Source organism: Jaculus jaculus, chromosome 6 (assembly GCF_020740685.1).
Source record: "Jaculus jaculus isolate mJacJac1 chromosome 6, mJacJac1.mat.Y.cur, whole genome shotgun sequence".
Classification (NCBI taxonomy): domain Eukaryota; kingdom Metazoa; phylum Chordata; class Mammalia; order Rodentia; family Dipodidae; genus Jaculus; species Jaculus jaculus.
Genome location: NC_059107.1, coordinates 40,370,431 through 40,388,926, shown reverse-complemented (window position 1 = coordinate 40,388,926; position 18,496 = coordinate 40,370,431). Strand labels below are relative to the sequence as shown.

At 50.4% G+C, this 18,496-nt stretch overlaps 1 protein-coding gene across 2 annotated transcripts in view; it reads right to left on the bottom strand.

The window, feature by feature from the left end:
- Positions 1–672: 672 nt before the first annotated feature.
- The window catches only part of Slc6a6 (solute carrier family 6 member 6), an 88,893-nt gene continuing 71,069 nt past the window's right edge, over positions 673–18,496 (bottom strand). For both annotated transcript variants that reach the window (XM_045151566.1, XM_045151567.1), the window contains exons 10-15: positions 16,322–16,434; positions 12,078–12,215; positions 10,952–11,054; positions 10,220–10,320; positions 8,109–8,279; positions 673–5,056 (exon numbers count right to left, since the gene is read on the bottom strand). In XM_045151566.1, coding sequence (XP_045007501.1) covers positions 4,910–5,056; positions 8,109–8,279; positions 10,220–10,320; positions 10,952–11,054; positions 12,078–12,215; positions 16,322–16,434 — 773 coding nt within the window. In that variant the 3' untranslated portion in view covers positions 673–4,909. The remainder of the gene's footprint in view (positions 5,057–8,108; positions 8,280–10,219; positions 10,321–10,951; positions 11,055–12,077; positions 12,216–16,321; positions 16,435–18,496) is intronic.

Here is an 18,496-nt window from a genome sequence, read left to right as displayed (position 1 = left end):
GGAGGCCCTGGCACACCCATTCTCTCCCTCCTGATTCCCCCCCCCCAATAAATAAAAATGAAATTTTTAAAAATGTGAAAAAAAAGAGAGATTAAGTAATTGCCAGAAGCCACACAAGTGGCTGAGGTTGGAGGCAAAATCTGCACACAAGCCACAGAGCAAAGACAGGAAGTGGGGGAGGTAGACAGGGCCTACCAAAGACAGTGCGAACCAGCCCGCGCGACCCATGACACTGAAGGCCTGGGTGTAAATCCTCTGAGCTGTAAAGCAAATCTTTTTGTCTTGCTAGCTTCCTCTACTTGCTTAGCAGCTCTCACTTCTTATCTAAAATCCTGAAATCCAAAACTTGAAACTCTGAGCACCAGGATGACACCACAGTGGGCTCATCCACGCTGATACCACGTGACGGGTCACAATCAACACACAGGTGCAGCAAACTTTATTGCATAAAATTCGTGCTGGGGTGTATCCACTGCATATGGAACAAATGAACTTCATGCTCAGACACGGGCCCCATCCCCAAGAAAACCCACTATGTATATGCAGACTCAGGGGAAGGGTACTCAGCCCCCTTGAAGATCATCTGAGGTTGGACTGAAGGCCCTTTTATAAGTTGTGAAGTGCCTGCCAAACGCAGAAGAAATCCTGCCTCACCAAAACACACCACACATGTTGGATTTTAAAAAGGAAATGTTTATTGTCATGTTATAAGGTTATAAGATTACAAACTTCTAAAAAAAGCAAAGATGAATTTAAAATATCAATATACAGTTCATCTAAAAAGCAAAAGGGGAGGAAACCCTGCCAAATACAAGGGTCCATTTCATAAAACATTTATACACAGAAGCTTTTAACTGCAAGACTAGATCACACACCAAGGGCCTTATTAATGTAGATATATGTCCTTCCTCTAGTTGGTTGGTTTCAGGTTGGGTTGTTCTGTTTTGTTTTTTGTTTTCTTTTTCTTTTCTTTTTTTTTTTTTTTATAAAAGTTTAAAATCTTAAAAATATTTTGAAGTTTTAAAAAAATGTCCTGATGACCCAGACATTTCTGGAAGGAGGCAAAACCCACATTCTCAGCTTTCTCTTGTGCTAAATACATAGTCACAGTTGTTAACAATTAAAGATTAATTGGATTTAAAAAATGTAGCTACCATCTCAGTTTGAAGCCAGATATATAACAAGATGCTCCAGCCTTCAGGGAATATGCCAGAACACACCTGTAGTGACACCCACTAAGAAAAATGAAACCAGCTTCCTATGTAGATAACTTTTTTGAGGTCTGTGAAGGAACGAGGGCATGTGGGAGACACTGTTTCCAGCACCCAGGGTGTCCCTCTCCACCTTGTTATGTCTGGGTTTTGTTTTATACTTGATGGGGATTTGCACACAGAGGTATTTACAGTGTCCGTGGGGACAAAGGACTGAGGTTGGACCTTGAGGGGCATTCTCTTAGAAGCCTTCCTGGCTGCTGTCTGTCCTGGAGGGAAGTAAGCTGTCTCCACCCCTGCACTGGCATCTGTTTCTGTCTATACATCCAGGACACTTCCTCATCCAGAGAAGTGAGGCTGGGGTGCTGGGTGATACTGGCGGGGCTGTCGGCCGCCACGATGATACCCGTGCAATACACTGAGGCCCTGTGCTGGGCAGAGGGGTGTATTCTATTCTCACCTTGGGTTCCACCATGGTCTTTGAGGGTGTGATGGGGAGGTGGGGCAAAGATGATGAACCACAGACAGAGGGGGGTGTCCACTGACCACCTCGAGGGGCTACTTCCTGTTTGCCTTGAGCTGTAATGGACACCAGAAGCCTGACCTTACACCCTGACCAAGGCCTCACACCTGGGGCATCTCTGGGCCTCAGTTTTCCTACTGTGCACATACGGGTCTCAATTCCTAGCTACTCGAAGCTTTGGGAGTACGGGTGGGCTGGCACAAGCAGGAGCAAGAGGGCTGAGGTTGGGCTACTGCCTGCCTCTCCCTGAGTGTCTCTGTCATTGGGCCGGTCTCTTCTCAGGGAAGGCCTGGGGGTCGTACTTGGACATAGACCAGCTCCTGCTGGCCTCGATGCCCTCACCTCAAAGAACGTGCAACGGCAAGTGCCTCATAATGCCTGGTTCACAGTGGTGACGTCCCCCTGCTCTAGGCCTCCGTTTCCCCGTTTACAGTGAGGACACTGGACTGGGGCTCCTCGGCTGCTTTCCCTTGCTGCCCAGCAGGAATCTTCCATGTGTGGCTCACCCAGCCCATGAACAATGAATCTCCCTGGGGACTCCTCCAGATCCCATCACGTCATGTCCTCATCTCCCTCACTTCTTGTCCAGATCGAACAGTTTGGGTTCCATGAGGGTGTCAGAATTTCTGACCCATCCCGGGAATGGGGTGGGCAGACAGCTCTGCCTCTCCAAGAGACAGGTGGACCAGAGTCACGAGCTCTAATTCAAAATGTCACTGAAGCGAAGACGTGGGAAGACAATCATCACGACACAGGATACTCAGGGCTGGGGGTGAGGCAGGGGGGATGGGAATCAAAGACAAGTGCCTGGGAGAACTGGCTTGGGGAAGTGGCTGGCCTTCCACCCAGGTGGGGCTGGGGACTTGGTCTGCGTGAGTCTTTGGTCTGTAATTTGGTCTGGGGATCATGAAAAGAGGCCTTCCTCAGGCTATTTCTAGAATGTTCCATGTGTCTGACATCCCAAAATACTAAAGCCTCACCCACCATGTAGGGCGCATGCCCACAGAGGGGAAACGTAGACTGAAATGACCAACCACAAACACGCAGGTGGCCAAGCCCCTCTCCCGCACACGTCACCAGCCTTTAATCATCAACAGTGGTTATGTACTAAGGCTCCATAAGACAAAAGAAAAACAGGTCACATTGCTGCTTGGTAAGACTGGGGAAGGAGGGGTTGGGAGTGGGGGGATCAACAGCACTCAAACAAGACACGGCCGCGACCTGAAGTACACAGAACGACAGGAACATGGTAGAATTGTGGATGGCTGAATCAACAATCATCAATTGCTGAGGGGAGAAAGGGCTGCTTGGCAGAGTACATTGCTTTGGAGACAGAAAAATGTGCACACTTGTCAAAGACAAGAGGTCCAGAACTTCCCCTTTGGATGGGGGGGCACCAAAGCTCCCCCTAAAAAAATCTCAGATCTGGGGAGGGGGTGATTCCAGGATTCTGAATACCCCAGCTCTGAACAGCTAAGCAGACTCCACTCTCCACAACCCTGAAGCCAGCCCCTGGCTTTGTGAGTGACAAGGCTGTTTCACATCTACTCTGATTTCAGAAAGAACTGTTCCGGGCGGCACAGGCTGGCCCAAGGGGGCCTGGGAGGGGAGGTACTGCCGCCCTCGCACTGTAAAGGTGTAGCGCCCTCTGCTGGCTCAGAGGAGAATCTCAGCCCGGCCTAAGCTGTGGGGGTCAGCTAGTTCCTGGGTACTAGCCTGGGTGACAGTCCAACCCGCAGCCCTCCTTCCCTCCTCAGTCCCTATGGTGAGACTGCCTTCCCACAGCTACTGCGGGGGCTTGGAAAGGAAGGGCTCAGTGAGTCCCAGGCCACTACTGCCATGCCTGAACTCAAATCCAAGACCCGGCCTCAAGAGCCACTCTCGGCGCTCCTTGTTTGAAAACAAGAGCTTACAGGAGGAGCTTGGCAGCTGGGCGATGTGGACAAGACTTGAGGGCGGAAAGGCAAGAAGGAATGTGCTTTTCCCGAGGTACACTGCCCGTCTGTGGTATACCTGCCCTTGTGGCATTGTTTGGTCCATTGGCCTCCAGCATGGCCCTCACCAGATGCATCACACTTGGGGAAGACCAGAGCCCCACAATGACTCCATGCAAATGCAACTGACCCATTCTGATCCCTGGAACCCCAGCTGTTCTGTGAGCTGGCCCAAGGCCTCATGAGGGCTCTCAGACAAGAGCCCCATTCCTGCCTGCTCCCTCTAAGATCTGGTTCTGATAGTCCTATTAACTATCCATCTTCCATCACAAAAAAAAAGGCGAGATTTTGACCCTGGTGCAATGGTTTCAGGTCCTCTTAGAATCCTATCTTTAAACCAGGCTTTAATCCCAGCACTCAGGAGGCTGAAGTAGGAGGATTATTTTGAGTTTGAGGCTAACCTGGGGGCTACAGTGAATTCCAGAGCAGCCCAGGCTAGAGATCCTGTCTCAAAAAAAAAAAAAAAAAAAAATCCCTACCTTCATGCTGAGGGCTTAGGGGTTGGGTTAATATTTTGGCATTTCTCTGGTTGGCTGAAACAAAGAGTGAGTAGTATTCCCGCAGCTCTGCTCTTTCCCACTGCCTGGGCCTGTTCAGCTAGCAGCCCCTCCGTCTGCTGCATCTTCCACCTGAACCAGCTTCAGAAGGAACCACACCTTTAACATGCATCTGCCATTGTAGGAAAATCCCACCCAGCTTTTTAATTTTCTTCTTTTAGGGCAGAATTTTCTGCCAGCTGTCTAAGCACCGAAGAATTGCTTTTGAAGAAGAGATCTATTGCTGGCAAGATCAATTCAAGTGGTAAGCATATGACAATCTATAAGTATATATAATTATATGTAAAAAAAAATACAAAGAAAAAATTTACCAAGTTCCCATAAAATACATCTAATTCAGTATGAAAGCACAACCTCTCCCCAGGACATCAGCCCATGGGTTTTCTTTTTGTACAAAATATCCCCAAATCAAAACAAAATAGACACATACAGTACACACACACATACACACACACGTGCACACACACGTGCATGTACACACACACATAAACACACACACAGTAATGTTTTCTGTGACAATAAAAAAAAACCTAGTGCAAATATAAAGCTCTGTAAACCTGGTCCTATGAGATCTAACGTTAGTAAACAGCAGGAAAGCGGCCGTCCCGTCCTGTGGCCAGGACCTCACATCATGGTCTCCACAATGACATGGGTAGGTTTCATGAGAGCGCCGTTCATGTTGAGGGTGGAGTGGGAGTTGAAGGACATGGCCCCCTCACGATCCACAGCCCAGCGGTTGGGCTCCCTGGGGGTCAGCAGGTACTTGACTCTCTGGAGAAGGGAGAGAGATGGGGGTTTTAGCAGGGGAGCAAGACAGCCAGTTTCCCTGGTCTCCATTTCCATCCACTTCCTGAACTTGCCGCGCATGTTTACTGTGTGGCGTCTGACAAAATTTCACTTTTGCTGGGCATCCTGTCTTTTGTCATTTTTTTGGATACAAAAGCATTGAACTAAGACACTTCTGAGATCTTGCTAGGCTCTGACTTGGGGCAGTGGTTTCTATGGGCAACCCCTGCTTACCCACACAGGGACCGGGGACCCATAACACCAGCATACAGATGACTTTTCTTCTTAAGTAGCTAAAACTTGTCTCCCTGGGATTTGCTCCCCTGGTTTCCCTGACTTGCAAAACCACACTGCTGCTGTGGTCTGTGTGTCTTACAGGTGGGTAACCATCCTGGGCTCCCACCTTCCCCAAGGAGAGACTCTCTTTCCTCGGGCTCTCACAGCTGCCTTCCTGCCTTCTGCAGACAGCTCCCCACATGCATGGGCTCTCTTGCAGGGCGTAAGTGCACCATGGGTGTGTGGGCCAAGCCTTTCAGAGGGGAGGCTGCAGCAGGATGTTCAGACATTCTAGGCAAGGGTTCTGGCCTCCCAGTGGGGTGACGCTCATGGAATCAGTAGGGAAAAGAGCCAGAGATGCCAGGAAGTCCACGAGCTGGGAACTAAGTTTGGCTCCTTCCTCCCCAACTCCTGCCAAGTATCTATTCAGACTTAAATAGGCCAGCAGTTGCACCCAAAAGAAAAGAAAGGAAAAGAAAAAACAAAAAGGCCCTCCCTCCTTCTAGGCAGTTAGCTTCAACTGTTGTGAATTACAAACTGAGCAAGCTGCTTAAAGTCTCGCATGTGTGAGGCCATTGGTTCATTCCACAGCTAAAGGACAAAAAAAGCAGCTTATTAAAAGCAACAACAGGGCGGGAGAGAAGGCAGAGCTGTTAAGGCGCTTGCCTGCAAAGCCAAAGGGACCTGGGTTCAATTCCCCAGGACCCACATAAGCCAGATGCACATGATGGCACATGTGTCTGGAGTTCGTTTGTAGTGGCTGGAGGCCCTAGCATGTCCATGCTCTCTATATATATCTGCCTTTCTCTCTCTCTTTCAAATAAATAAATAGAAATAAAAAATGTTTTAAAAATTCATTTAAAAATAAATAAAATAAAAGCAACACTATTTCATTTGTGGGTCCTCCTGTAGCGGCTGGGCAGAGCGCTGAGAGGAACCGCACACGTGACAGGCCTGGACCACCGTCCTCGGCCTGGTCACACTCAGCCCTGCGATTTTGTGTGCGTCTGTGTGGCGGGTCTCAGACACGTAATGGTTGGGTCAAGCGGCATCCGCCTTGGGCAGCCACCTGGGCTGCAGGTATGTGGGAAGCTCAGCCTGGGCTAGAATCCTCGGGGGATGGGGACTTGGGTTTGTGAGAAGTGGGCTCCCAGTTGGAAAGCCACCTGAACGGCCCAAGCAGAAGGGACCCTGGCAAGACAGACTAGTGGTGGCTGCGCTGTGGCCCATTCTCAATGGAGGTGCCCACAGGTGCCCACAGGGGCCTTCTTTACCAGTCACCAATCAACCCTGTGAATGTAGGCAGGAAAAGTCTCTTAAAATCAGGCTTGGTGGATTATACCTCTAATCTTAGGAGAGTGAGGCAGGAGGATAGACACAAATTTAAGGCCAGTCTATTCTACATAGTGTGTTCCAGGCCAGCCTGGGCTATAGACTGAGACTCCATCTCAAAAATCAATAATGCTAGGTTGGAGAGATGGCTTAGTGGTTAAGGTGCTTGCCGGAAAAGCCAAAGGACCCAGGTTCGATTCCCCAGTACCCACATAAAGCCAGATGCACAAGGTGGCACATGCATCTAGAGTTCATTTGCAATGGCTAGAGGCCCTGGCATGCCCATTCTCTCTGACTCTATATATCTCTATCAAATAAATAAAATAAAATAAATCATTAAAATTAGGCTTTGAAAGGACTCCAAGTGAGTAACCTGTTAGGTAACCTTTCAGCCAATGCTATTAGACTACTTCAGATGACTGACCAATCAGAACAGTCCTCTAGAGACGGGACATTTTAGAGAGGGACCTCGGTTGGTGTGGAATAGTGTGTGTGTGTGTGGGGGGGGTTACCTGGAGGACTTGGAGCAGCAACTGCTGCCATCCATCCCAAGGGCCATTTAGCTCTGGCTGAATGCTCTGCTCGGGGCTGAAGCCCCATCCACAGTCCTCTTGAAACACACCCCAGGGACCTTCCTGGAGCAATCAGACCAGCTGATGTCCCCCTGGTTACTTCCTTACCTCTCCTCCCCTCTTCCCTATCAATAGCCTCTCTAGGTCAGGCCCCACAGGGAGGAAGTCCAGGCCCGACCAGCGTGGAGCCAAGGGCCCCAGGACATCCTGGCTCCAGGTTTTTAAAAGAGCATCACAATAAAAACAGCTCAGAACAAAACAGTGGGGTCTTGGAGCCTGCCCAGGCCCAAAGGTTAATGGAGAGTCCAAGAAAAGAATTTCTTGGAAAGAATGTGGGCTTGCCAAGCTGGGCTCACCAGCATTGTGGGAAGAATTCCTGAGGCGGCAGGAGGAAGGACGGGGCCACTGCAGGGAGACTGGCAGGCACAGGCTGGACCAGGACAGAGGTGGCCACACACCCAGGCACTGCTGGGCTGGGCCCCAGGATACGAGTGGCACACGTTCGTCTCCTGTCTGTCTAACTCAGAACCGTGGCCCTCCTCCTGTGACTCAGCCCCAGCTCATAGCTCAGCATGCAAAGCCAGTGTCTCCTTGCCAGCCTAGCCAGCCCTCTGTGCCTCACACCAGGACCACCTTCCCTGCTACACTCTCTAGTGGTACATACAGTCCTTCCCAGGGGCTCACTGTGAATGTCACCACGAATCCTTCCTCACAACTGGCTGCTGTTCCTATTTTCCTATAAGGCACTTCTACCCTTGATCTCAACTCTTCAGGGAATAAGCAGACTCAGGACCCAGAGCAAGCAATCTTCTTGCCTAAGGTCACACAGCAAACCGTCGCCCAGACCCTGTACTCACCACGCGGAGCGGCCCCTCTGTCTGGCAGAGGCGGATGAGGATGACCAATGGGATACACAGCATAGAAGCCAGGGCCAGGCTCCAGCCCAGCCCAATGGCCCAGGTGGGGTACACGTAGACTTTATTGTAGGTCAGGGGTACATACTTGACAAGAGAGAAGATGAAACATCCCTGTGGAGAGATGGAGACAGTCAGAGGGGCTTCTGGGCATCAGAGAGCTGGGGAGCTACTGGGGTCAGGCAGCCTCCACCCTCTCTTCAGGTCCTCTCTGGTGCCTGGGGATCTCCCCAGGGCAAATCTGATTACGTCTTCTACAGCCTTCCATGCCCCCCCCCAGGTAAAAGTTTCCCCCCTCGGGTGGGAGTTGTACTCCCTTTTCTCTCACTGTCTCCAGATACCTTCACCTTCACAGCTGCACTCCAGTCCCCCACAACTCTGCGTAGCACCTCAGCTATAAGCCCCAGGGCTTTCGCAAGGGCTGTTTCCTCTGCCCAAATCACCTTTCATCTTCTCCTTACCCTACTTTGGTGCCAATGCTCCAGCCTTGCTTGTCCAGGCCCCACCCTAACTCTTCCTTCCGAGGCTCTGATCACCTCTTCAGCATACTCCTCCCCTCAACGTCTTGCACCTTTTTCGTGTCTGATTCAGCTCTAGGTGTACACAGTAGGTGCATAACAATAAGTGCTAATGATGTGGATATCAGCCTTTCACTATCCTCCCCTCCTCTCCAGGGCTCCTGAATGGGGGCGTGGGGCCAGCTCTGAGCCCCCCCCCCCGACACTGTTCAAAGTCCATCTTTGCCTCTGAGAGGGGCACCTAGGGCCGGTGGGGGTGCCCTGGCTCCTCTTCCTGCTTAGCATGAGAGCCAGGGCAGCCTAGGACGAAGCCTGTGGCGAAAGCAGGACACCTCTTGCCTACCGACTGAGTTTGAGGCACACAAGCCATACAGGGAGAATGAGAGGTGACGGGACACCAAGCCGGAGCAGCCATCGGCACCCAGCACCCACTTGACCATGCTGTCCTCTGTCATTTTTGTCTGGGAAGTTGTGGTTTGAGTGAGGCAAGCGTCAGGGGCTTTGGTTTCTCCAAGTACAGCCTGCCTCTGATCCGGCAGACTCCTCAGGGAGAAGAGAAAGAAACCGAGTCGGTGAGCCGGGGCAGGGCAGGCGCAAGTCTCCAGAGAAGATGCAGCTACGGGCCTGAGCCCAGACAAGTGCAGCTCTGTTTGGGTTAGGCTGCCAGCTGCGGCTAGTAGCTGCCACGTTGCACTTTTGTGATTATACTCATCACGTCTCACTTCAGGGTCTTCTTGTAGAGGTGGACAAACTGAGGCCCAGAGAGGAAGGTGAGTTAGCACACTAACATAGTCAGGGCTAGGAGCACAGGCCACTGGGAAGGGGACTTGGTAATTTCAACATTGGTTCCTAGGTGTAAGGGACACCTGGATTTCCTGCGGTGCCAACCACGAATGTCAATGAGAGGTCATGGAGAGTCTCAGACAATGAGTCACTATGCACAATACCTACAAGAACCTTGCCAAAGATAGGCACCAAAATGGCAACCAGACAGAAGCAATCTGGAACCCAAGTGCCCTGGGACCTGAGCTTCTACCAACTGTCCTTGTCACTGGCAGAGCCCAGAGCACCCCTGTTGGGACTCCTCTCAATCCCGACCTCCAACACCCCATAGATACACCCGTATCTATAAGTTCCACTCAACATCCCGAAGGCACCACGGCTGCATCCCAGCAGTCCACACTGAGCCCACGACCTCTGGAGACGTTTGTGGAAGGACTGTTCTCTTGATGGCAGAGCCTCAGGATTTCTTAACACCCCCTAGACAAACCCTCTTAACCCAGCCGACTCTCTACCAGCAGTGCCCTTCCTTGTTTCCTCTTCCTCACAAACTCCTACTCGTTCTTCAAAACCTACTCAATTCAAGACAGCCTGCAGCAGCCTCTCTCACGCTCCTGTAGAGCGGAAGCAAAGTTTAATACACGCTCACACCTAACAGATTCTAAATGGAAGACAAGTCTCTGGGTGAAAATGCCGAGCCCATGGAAGAAAAAAACAAACAAAGACTCCTGAGAGCCGCGCCAGCACGGAACTCACAGCACAGAGGACTGGAGTGATGACAGCCCAGCTGCACTTCATCCAGGGCCCAGGCCGGTAGCCGATCATGTCCTCAATACCATCATATAAGTTATCACCGCCTGAAAGAGACAGGAGTGTGTCATGTGGGGACACAAAGACCAAAGCCTGCATGGCCCTGGGAGCGAGCAGCAGGGTCATGAAGGTTGTGAGGGGGACTCTGGGACCTCCAAGGCCTGTGTCTCCCCACACTAAGTATGGGATGTTTTCTAAAATCACCTGAATCTCAAATGCATTTGGGACTCTAATATTTTGTTGCAGCCTTGGGCACAGCCCACATCTAAACACAGCCAAACTAGGACCTCTATTTCAGAATGGACCATTTCTGGGCCATTGAATAATAGATCATCATGAGTCCTTTTACAACTAATTTGTGGATTGTCAAAACATACATTTTCCAAGCACACCTTTAATCCCAGCACTTGGAGGTAGAGGTAAGAGGATCACTGTGAGTTCGAGGCTACCCTGAGACTACATAGTGAGTTCCAGGTCAGCCTACCTCAACCAAACAAACAAACAAAACCATACATTCACATCTTGTGCCTTTAGCACAGGGGTTATCTGGGGTGGCCAGAGGGTGAATCCTTACTATGTGGGGGAAACTTTTCTGCTAAATTCTCTTCTCCTGAGGCTCTGATGCAGAAAAGCCCAGAAGAAAAACTTGAGAAAGGTCATGCAAGCATCTATACTCACCATATATCCAGGCAATAACAAAACATTCAAAGAATGCAACCCACAAAAGGCATACACCGCTAGCTGCATAGTAGTCAAAGAGTTGAAACACATACATGCCACCCTGTGAAGAAAAAAAACACAGAAGTTCGGTTGTCATATGGTCTATTATTCCCTTCATATACAAAGAGTTCTGGAAAAATCAACAAGAAATGTTTTAAGACTCCAAAGGAAAATGGGAAAGGCTAGGATAACCAGATACATAAACATAAAAAAAGATGTTCAGTCCTAGTGCGGTGGCGCACACCTTTAATCCCAGCACTCTGGAGGCAGAGGTAGGAGGGCTGCTGTGAGTTCAAGGCCATCCTGAGACTACATAGTAAATTCCAGGTCAGCCTGCGCTAGAGTAAAACCCTACCTCAAAAAAAAAAAAAAAAAAAAAAAAAAAAGGAAAACTGGAAAATGAAAGCAAACAGTATGCCTTAGCAACACAAAAAGTCACTGAAGTTTATATCCAGAGGGACCCTGCTCAATGCTCTGATGGTGATCCGACTTTGTGAAGATTTTCTTATAAGCACTTCAAAAAGTCTTTTCTTCTGTAAGAAGTGGTGAGAGGACTGAACTGGGTTTTGGTGATGAAACACGCCCTTTCATGGATGACATGGGCAGGTAGGTATAGTGGGTGAGGGGAGGGGGGACAGCAGGGCATGCCTTGGGGGCATCTGTTCCCCTCCTGCGAGACAAGCAAGGACACTGCAACCTCCCTTCTCCTCTGGGCTTCCCTTTCTATTACAAATCATGACCCCCACCCACCCACTGGGAACAGTATATAATGCCATCCCCAGCGTAGCACGTGACAAGCATGTGTGCCAGGCTCTGGGTTTGATACTAGCTAGCTCTTCAAAGAGGAAAAACAGAAGAGGACACAGGTAGCTTGGGAACTGAGATTTGGGTCTTGAGCCTCCTCATGTTGCCTTTGTAGGCTCCAGCGCCAGGGCAGAATAGGCCCTTGAAGAGAGTGTGGTGGGAGAAGCCCTGCCCACAGACCTCCCCTCATTCCTGCCTCCACCTGAGACGTATGGTTGGGCACTAAGGCCTGAGCCAGGAAGGGAGGGTCCTTGTGCTGCCCAGGGTGACGGCCACCTACCTCCGTCACCATCGTCAGCCCCAGCAGGTAGCTGATGCAACACACGATGGCGATGAAGATTTCCCGACGATAACCCTTCCTTAGGAAGGACGGGTAAAGATCAACCAAGGATGTGATCTGTCCTTCGACTTCAACAAACTAGGGGGAAAGCGGAGAAGAGAGGTGAGGGGAAGCCGAGTGCTGTTTGCCCCAGCGCTCGGAGGTCAGGCTTGGGCACGCACAAGAGACACAGAGCAGGAGGTCCTGGGCTCTGCTTCCTGAGACCCACCTGCCCCTCCCAGGAAGTGTGACGGCACAAGTATGGCGTACAACCTGAACGCCTTGTTCACACCATTCCCACCACCGAAATACCCTGTTGTTCTTACCATCCGAGACTCAGCTTGATAGTAACTGCTTCTCTAGAAAGCCAACGCCAGCTCTCTGTCCTCACACGCTTGGGAGCATGCATGCGTGGCCATGAAAAATCTCCCTCCCTGGTCAAGGGCAACGCCACACTTGTAAAAGGTCTAGCTTAGCCACTTACAAAAAACAGTCTTTGTGCCTAACAATTTATCTTAGAGACTATGTCCTTAACACTATGGAAAGCCACTTTGCTTTTTAAACAGTGGCATAGGGGCTGGAGAGATTCCTTATTGCTTAAGGTGCTTGCCAGCAAAGCCAAAGGAGCCAGACTTGACTCCCCATTGCCCACACAAGGCCAGGTGCACAAGGTGGCGCATGTGTTTGGAGTTCATTTGCAGAGGCTAGAAGCCCTGGTGCACCCATTCTCTCTTTCTCTCTCTCAAATTAATAAACAAACAAACAAACAATGGCATAAAATCCACCCTCTAGTCATGTCATCATTTATCTAACCAATGCCAAGGGCAATGACATTCTGGAGGGAGTGTGCTTGTGTCTGTAATAAGGTCTTAGCAGTACCTCAGGGTTCCGGGACCACAGAGGCATTTAATTTTGGACAACTATGTCCAAAATGTCCTGCCAGTTGCCACTTGGAGGCCCAGTTGAGTCTTTAATTAAAAAGTTAAAAAACTAAAATCCTCTATACAAATGGTCTCATCCAGGACATGCTCTGGGCACAGAAGTTTCCCTGGCATTTCTATAAGACAGGTCCATCTGCCAAGGCCTCTGGAAGGTGGTGTAGAAGAAATGACTGCCAAAGAGAAAACCTCTGTCATGTGCTGAAAGGGCCTTGAGCAACCGCGCTCTGTGGCTGAGAGTCAGGGAAAGGGAGTGGGAGGCAGGGCGAGAAAGCGGTCGCTCAGCTGAGCCTCAGGAGAAGGGGCTTTTGAATCTGGCATGTGCATCTGAAGAGGGGAATCTGAGCCTGGGCAGCAGCGGAGTCACAGCACCTGCAGCTGCGGCACCAGTCTTCGAAAGGAGCTAAGACAAAGTTCCTTCCTCTTCTGAGACGGGGACGAAACAGCAAGACCCAGTGCTGGGGTCAACCAGGAACTTCCAGGTTCCCCACACTTTCACCTCAACCCTCCACCAGTCTCTCTGGACCTTCACTCATCTGTAAGGGTCTCTGTTTGCTCCTCCATAAAATGGGAGGGCCTCGCCTGCTAGGCAAGGGTGCTAAGAAGGATTTCATGTTGACAGTGTAATGATGAGTAACTGTGTCAGAGGCCAGGCTGCATGCCCTCCCCAGATGAGGAGGCCCAGCTCACGTTTTGAGCCATTTCATCAATAGTGTGTGCGCCCCTTCAGGTTCCCCAAATGCCAACAGGCATAGCTGCCGTGTGGATAACCCTACTCTGTCCCATATGCCACAGAGGGCTACTTCCACTAAGGAAAGAAACCCTGGGCAAGTGCACCTTAGGCTGAGTGTGGATCCTCAGTCCCCCAGTCTGGTTGTGACCTCCCACTTCCATGCAACCAAGCCTCCTCAAGGGATTCAAACAGAAAAGCAATGGGATAAAGCAGCAACTTTGGAGATCAGACTCTTTCCCACTGAATGCACAGGGACAAGTCTTCAGACTCTCCAAACTTCAGTCTCACCAGCTAAAGAATTCACATCAACAGGAACTACTGTATAAAAATCTGGGGCATGCTTTAATCCCAGCACCCAGGAGGCTGAATTAGGAGGATTGCTGTGAGTTCAAGGCAAGCCTGGACTACAGAGTGAGTTCCCAGTTGGCCTGGACTAGAATAAGACCTTGCCCCAAAAATCATCATCACCGTCATCATCTGGGTACAGTGGACCGAGATGTGGGTCAATAGAAGAATACATGCATAGCATGTGCAAAAAGCCCTGTGTCCCATCCCCAGCACCATGAGAAAAGAGAAGAAAAAGCATATATACAGGTGCAGGGATGAGGGAACCAGTGTTTAATAGGGACAGTGTTTCATTTTGGGAGGATGGGAAAACTCTGGGGCTACAGGGTGACAATGGCATGGTGCTCAATGCCCTTAAGCTACAGGTGTAAAAATGAGCAGTGTGGCAAATTTTGTGTCCTACAAATTGTAGAACACACAAAGCCACAACAAGCCCAGCCTGGCATCTGGCACTTTGCACAATGGGGCTCTGCCTCCAATACACATTGGCCTCTGAAAAGCCCTCCTATCTATTCCTCCAGTTTTCTTCATGCCTTCCTCCTCAGGGCCTGGACCTGGGGAACCAACAGTATGAGTTCTATTCCTACTCTTGCCCTCTCCCTTCAGTGACATCAGCAGGTCATTTAGCCACCAAGCCTTGAACACCCTCCTCTGCCAAGCCGGGCACGCCCCCTAGGCTGGCTTTGACAGCACTCCTCCCCCACTGAGATTCGCTGCCAGGTCTGGGGCCCAGCTGAGAGCGGCGTGTCTGGCACCGGGTCCTGTCCCCCCACTGGAAAGATAATTAGTAATTGGCCTTGGCCAAAACAGAAAGCAGGTTCCAAGCCCAATGGTCTGCTTGGGGCCATGGAGATGTCATACCTTGCCACTTATCAACCTGTTTTTATTTTCTTTTTTCACTTGTAGCTCTGATCCTAAGAGCAACTGTGTGGGGCCTCCCTCCCAAGTTCCAGCTTGGAAGGCAGGAATGACTAATAATGCCCTCTTGCTTGTTCACAGCCCAAGCCCAGCAACAACTGCACAGGATTTTGTTTTCCATCCCCTGAATGTTTTCAACATTTTTTCTGCTCATCTGGTCCCCCTTCCTGCCAAGTCCTCTGTTGTGTTCTTGATCGTCCTAGCATCCTCTCTTTGGACTCACTCTTCTTCTGTCTGGTCTATAACTCTCCTCCTACCCAGTTTCAATTCCTAAGGACACAGATCTAGTCAGAGCCTCTACAGTCTATAACAAGGAGTCACCAGATTGGATCTCCTAGAAGGTCTCAGTTTGACTTTCCCTGATGCCGCTGGACACCTAGCTCAGACAGCATGGGAGTTTGTATCCTACCTGTCTCTCAGAGAACATGCTGCGGAACTCTTAACTGGCCTGGATCCATGGCCACCTGCCTTGTACACCTCAATCCTCCTCCTGGCGTCTTGCCAGTGTTTGAAACTACTGCCTCAACAAGGCCCCATAAAAATACACCCACTCGAGAGAAAGGGACCCATGTGCTCCTGTGAATCACCCAAGCACCTACGTGCTCTGAACGTGACACTGTGTGAAGATAGCATACCCATTCCCCAAGAAGAGGAAACTGGGAAGGACATGAGCCTGATGGAACAGTTCTCTAGCATTCTCTGGTTGTGGGGTTCAGAGGCACAGGAAGAAGCCTGGAGGTCTGACTCTGTAAAAGTGCTTAATATGTGTGAAGCCCTGGGTTCCAGAGCTAGCACAGAGAAAAGGAGGGGAGGGGGCAGGGGCGGCGAGTGTAGGAAAGAGCCTCAGTGTGGGCAGATGCCACAGTGGCCGGCAGACAGGGGACAGGGCACTGTGAATTCCTGGGAGCATATGGTGCCAAGCGTGGCTTTTAGCTTTTCCAGCCGTCCTTGTGACTGTAGTGCCCTGGATAATGATTGTCTCATAAGTGGACATTTGTACCTTGGTTCCTGACTTCTGATTTCTCATTTATAGCTTGACCTTAACCCCATCCTGGCTGGGAAGCTTTGGGGTATAGAGTAGATAGCTCCCTGTCATGAGGTTGAGGTCTTTTCCCATCCCTGGGAACCCCAGTTGGCTGAAGCCACTGAGTGGTGACCTGAGGAAGAGGGACCTGACTACCACCCAGAGGGACTCGAGAGTGACCCCCAGAATTAGGCTCCCCACGTGGGTGCTGCATCCCCAGCCACGGGCGGCCTACATATACATGTACCTGGCTGTCCAGTCCAAGCAAGAGAAGCATAATAAAGAACAGGATGGACCAGAAGGTGGGGAGCGGCATCATCGTGACAGCTTTCGGGTAGGCAATGAAGGCCAAGCCGGGACCTAAGAGGGACAGAAACGGGGAGGAGTGCAGGAGAAACACATGAGCACGAAGTCACACACGCAACCCCGGGCCTCGCGCAAGTCACTCATCTGAGACGGCCCAAACGCAGAAGCCAGGGAAAGACTTCAGGATCGGCTCGTTCTGGGGGGCTCAGGGGGGGCCCCCGGTTTAGCATCTATCTCCTACATGGCATGCGTGGCCTCCTCACATACAGGAATCCATATAGACACTGGTTCTTGGGGGCAGAACGTGGAACTGAGCCCAGGGCAAAAACTGCCGGAGGGCTCACGGAAAGGGGGACCCTGCCCCCCCAAACCACAGCTGCCCCATCATGCGGACTGAATAGAAGCCAGGCAGAAGGCTCTGGTGATCGGATGACCCAAGTCTTCGTTTGTATGGAAAGGTTTCTATTTTTGAGTTAATGGCTAAAACACTGCGTGAGTGGAAAGGAAAAACAGAATACAGAACTGTGCCCAGTAGGGCAAACTACTCTTTGGAGGCGTGTCTGTGGGGCCTCTGTCCATGCTGGGTCACAGAGCCTGGCACTGTAGGGAGGTTGGCATGGGGCAGGCCTTCAGGCCTGGGAGACCGCTGGCTACATTCCCAGTCCTTCTCCACCATTTTCCCTTTGTGCCTCCCAGGGCCTCAGTTTTTCCACTTTATAAAGCAAGGGGGAGTGACCCAGAACCCTTCTAATGTTCAGATCCTCAGAGATCAGTGGAAATCACTGCCCAGAAAGGGGCTTTGGACTTCTGAACAGAGGCCTCTAATCAGAGGGAGAGGCGGGGGCTGTTAGCTCCAGCTGCCTCTTGCCAGAGCCATGTGGACACAGCAGTCTCCCATCTCCAAAAGTGTCAGAGCAGCTGCGGGGGAAAAGACTAGCTGTTAGCTGATCTGTGCGGGCTCCATTAGGAAGAGCAAGTCCCAATGGCCACGACTGGAAGAAACCCAAGTAAAATCAACAACTAAAAACAAAACAAACCTATCGAGAACAAGTAAGGGCCAGAGAGCTGGAGACATGGAAAATATTTAAATTTCAAGGCAAATATCAAAAAAGAAAAATCAAGTGAATGGTTTAAGGAAAAAATATATAGAAATCCATAAAAAACAAACCAATTTTGCAAGAAATTGGAACCAGAAATCATTGTACGGCATTAACAATCCCAAATGCAGCAGAGGAGGGTGAGTCTTTTCATGATACACTCAGCCTTAGGAATCCGGATCAAAACAGTGACCTTGAGTGGCGACAGAGTGGTGCTAAGACGCTCTGTAAATGGAAGGGGTGGGGAGACTCTTACCAGGCCCACGGCTGCGCAAGTGAACAGGGCTGAAGAATGAGGGCTGGGTACAAAGTGCTATGCCTCCCACCCAAGACCCTGAAGAACACTTCTGGGATCAAAGTTAGACTCAAAAGTTGCAGCTGTTCACTTAGGTGGGACCACATGAGTCCCCCTAAATTCGACAGTTCTGGCCCTACCTGGCATACCCTAAGCATGTGGATTCAGGACCAGCCAACTGCAACACAGATATAAAAATGGGGTCCCTGTTACTCCCCCACCGGCCACGCACTGTGAGCGTTCTTATTTCACTCGTTTCTGTCTTTCATTTTGACTTTCTCCCAAGCCAGGAGGAGGAAGTGAACCTTTCTCCAAAACCACACGGTGAGCTTGGGAGAAGTCCAGGAGAATACCTGACCGCTCTGGACACCCCTCTTGCAATGCCACATCTCGTATAGTCTGTGCTCCACTTGGCTATATAATGTCATGCTCAAATGCACTTTCACTCACTATGGTTCTTGTTAAAAGCTTATTAAAGACATGGCTGCTCAGACATCGCTGTAGGGAATGAGTGACAAGGTCTTTGAAGTGGAAAGTAAACAACTTAGAATGACGCCAGGTAGAGCTGTGAAAATATGCACTCTCCTCAAAGATCTCCTTCACGTGACTATATTTCTCTCCCAACAAGTTCCCTCCATGTTCTTGATGACACCCAGTCAATGACTTAGACATATCTTGCAAGGTATGAAAGCCAATGGAGCAGAGGAATTGGAAGTGGTACTGG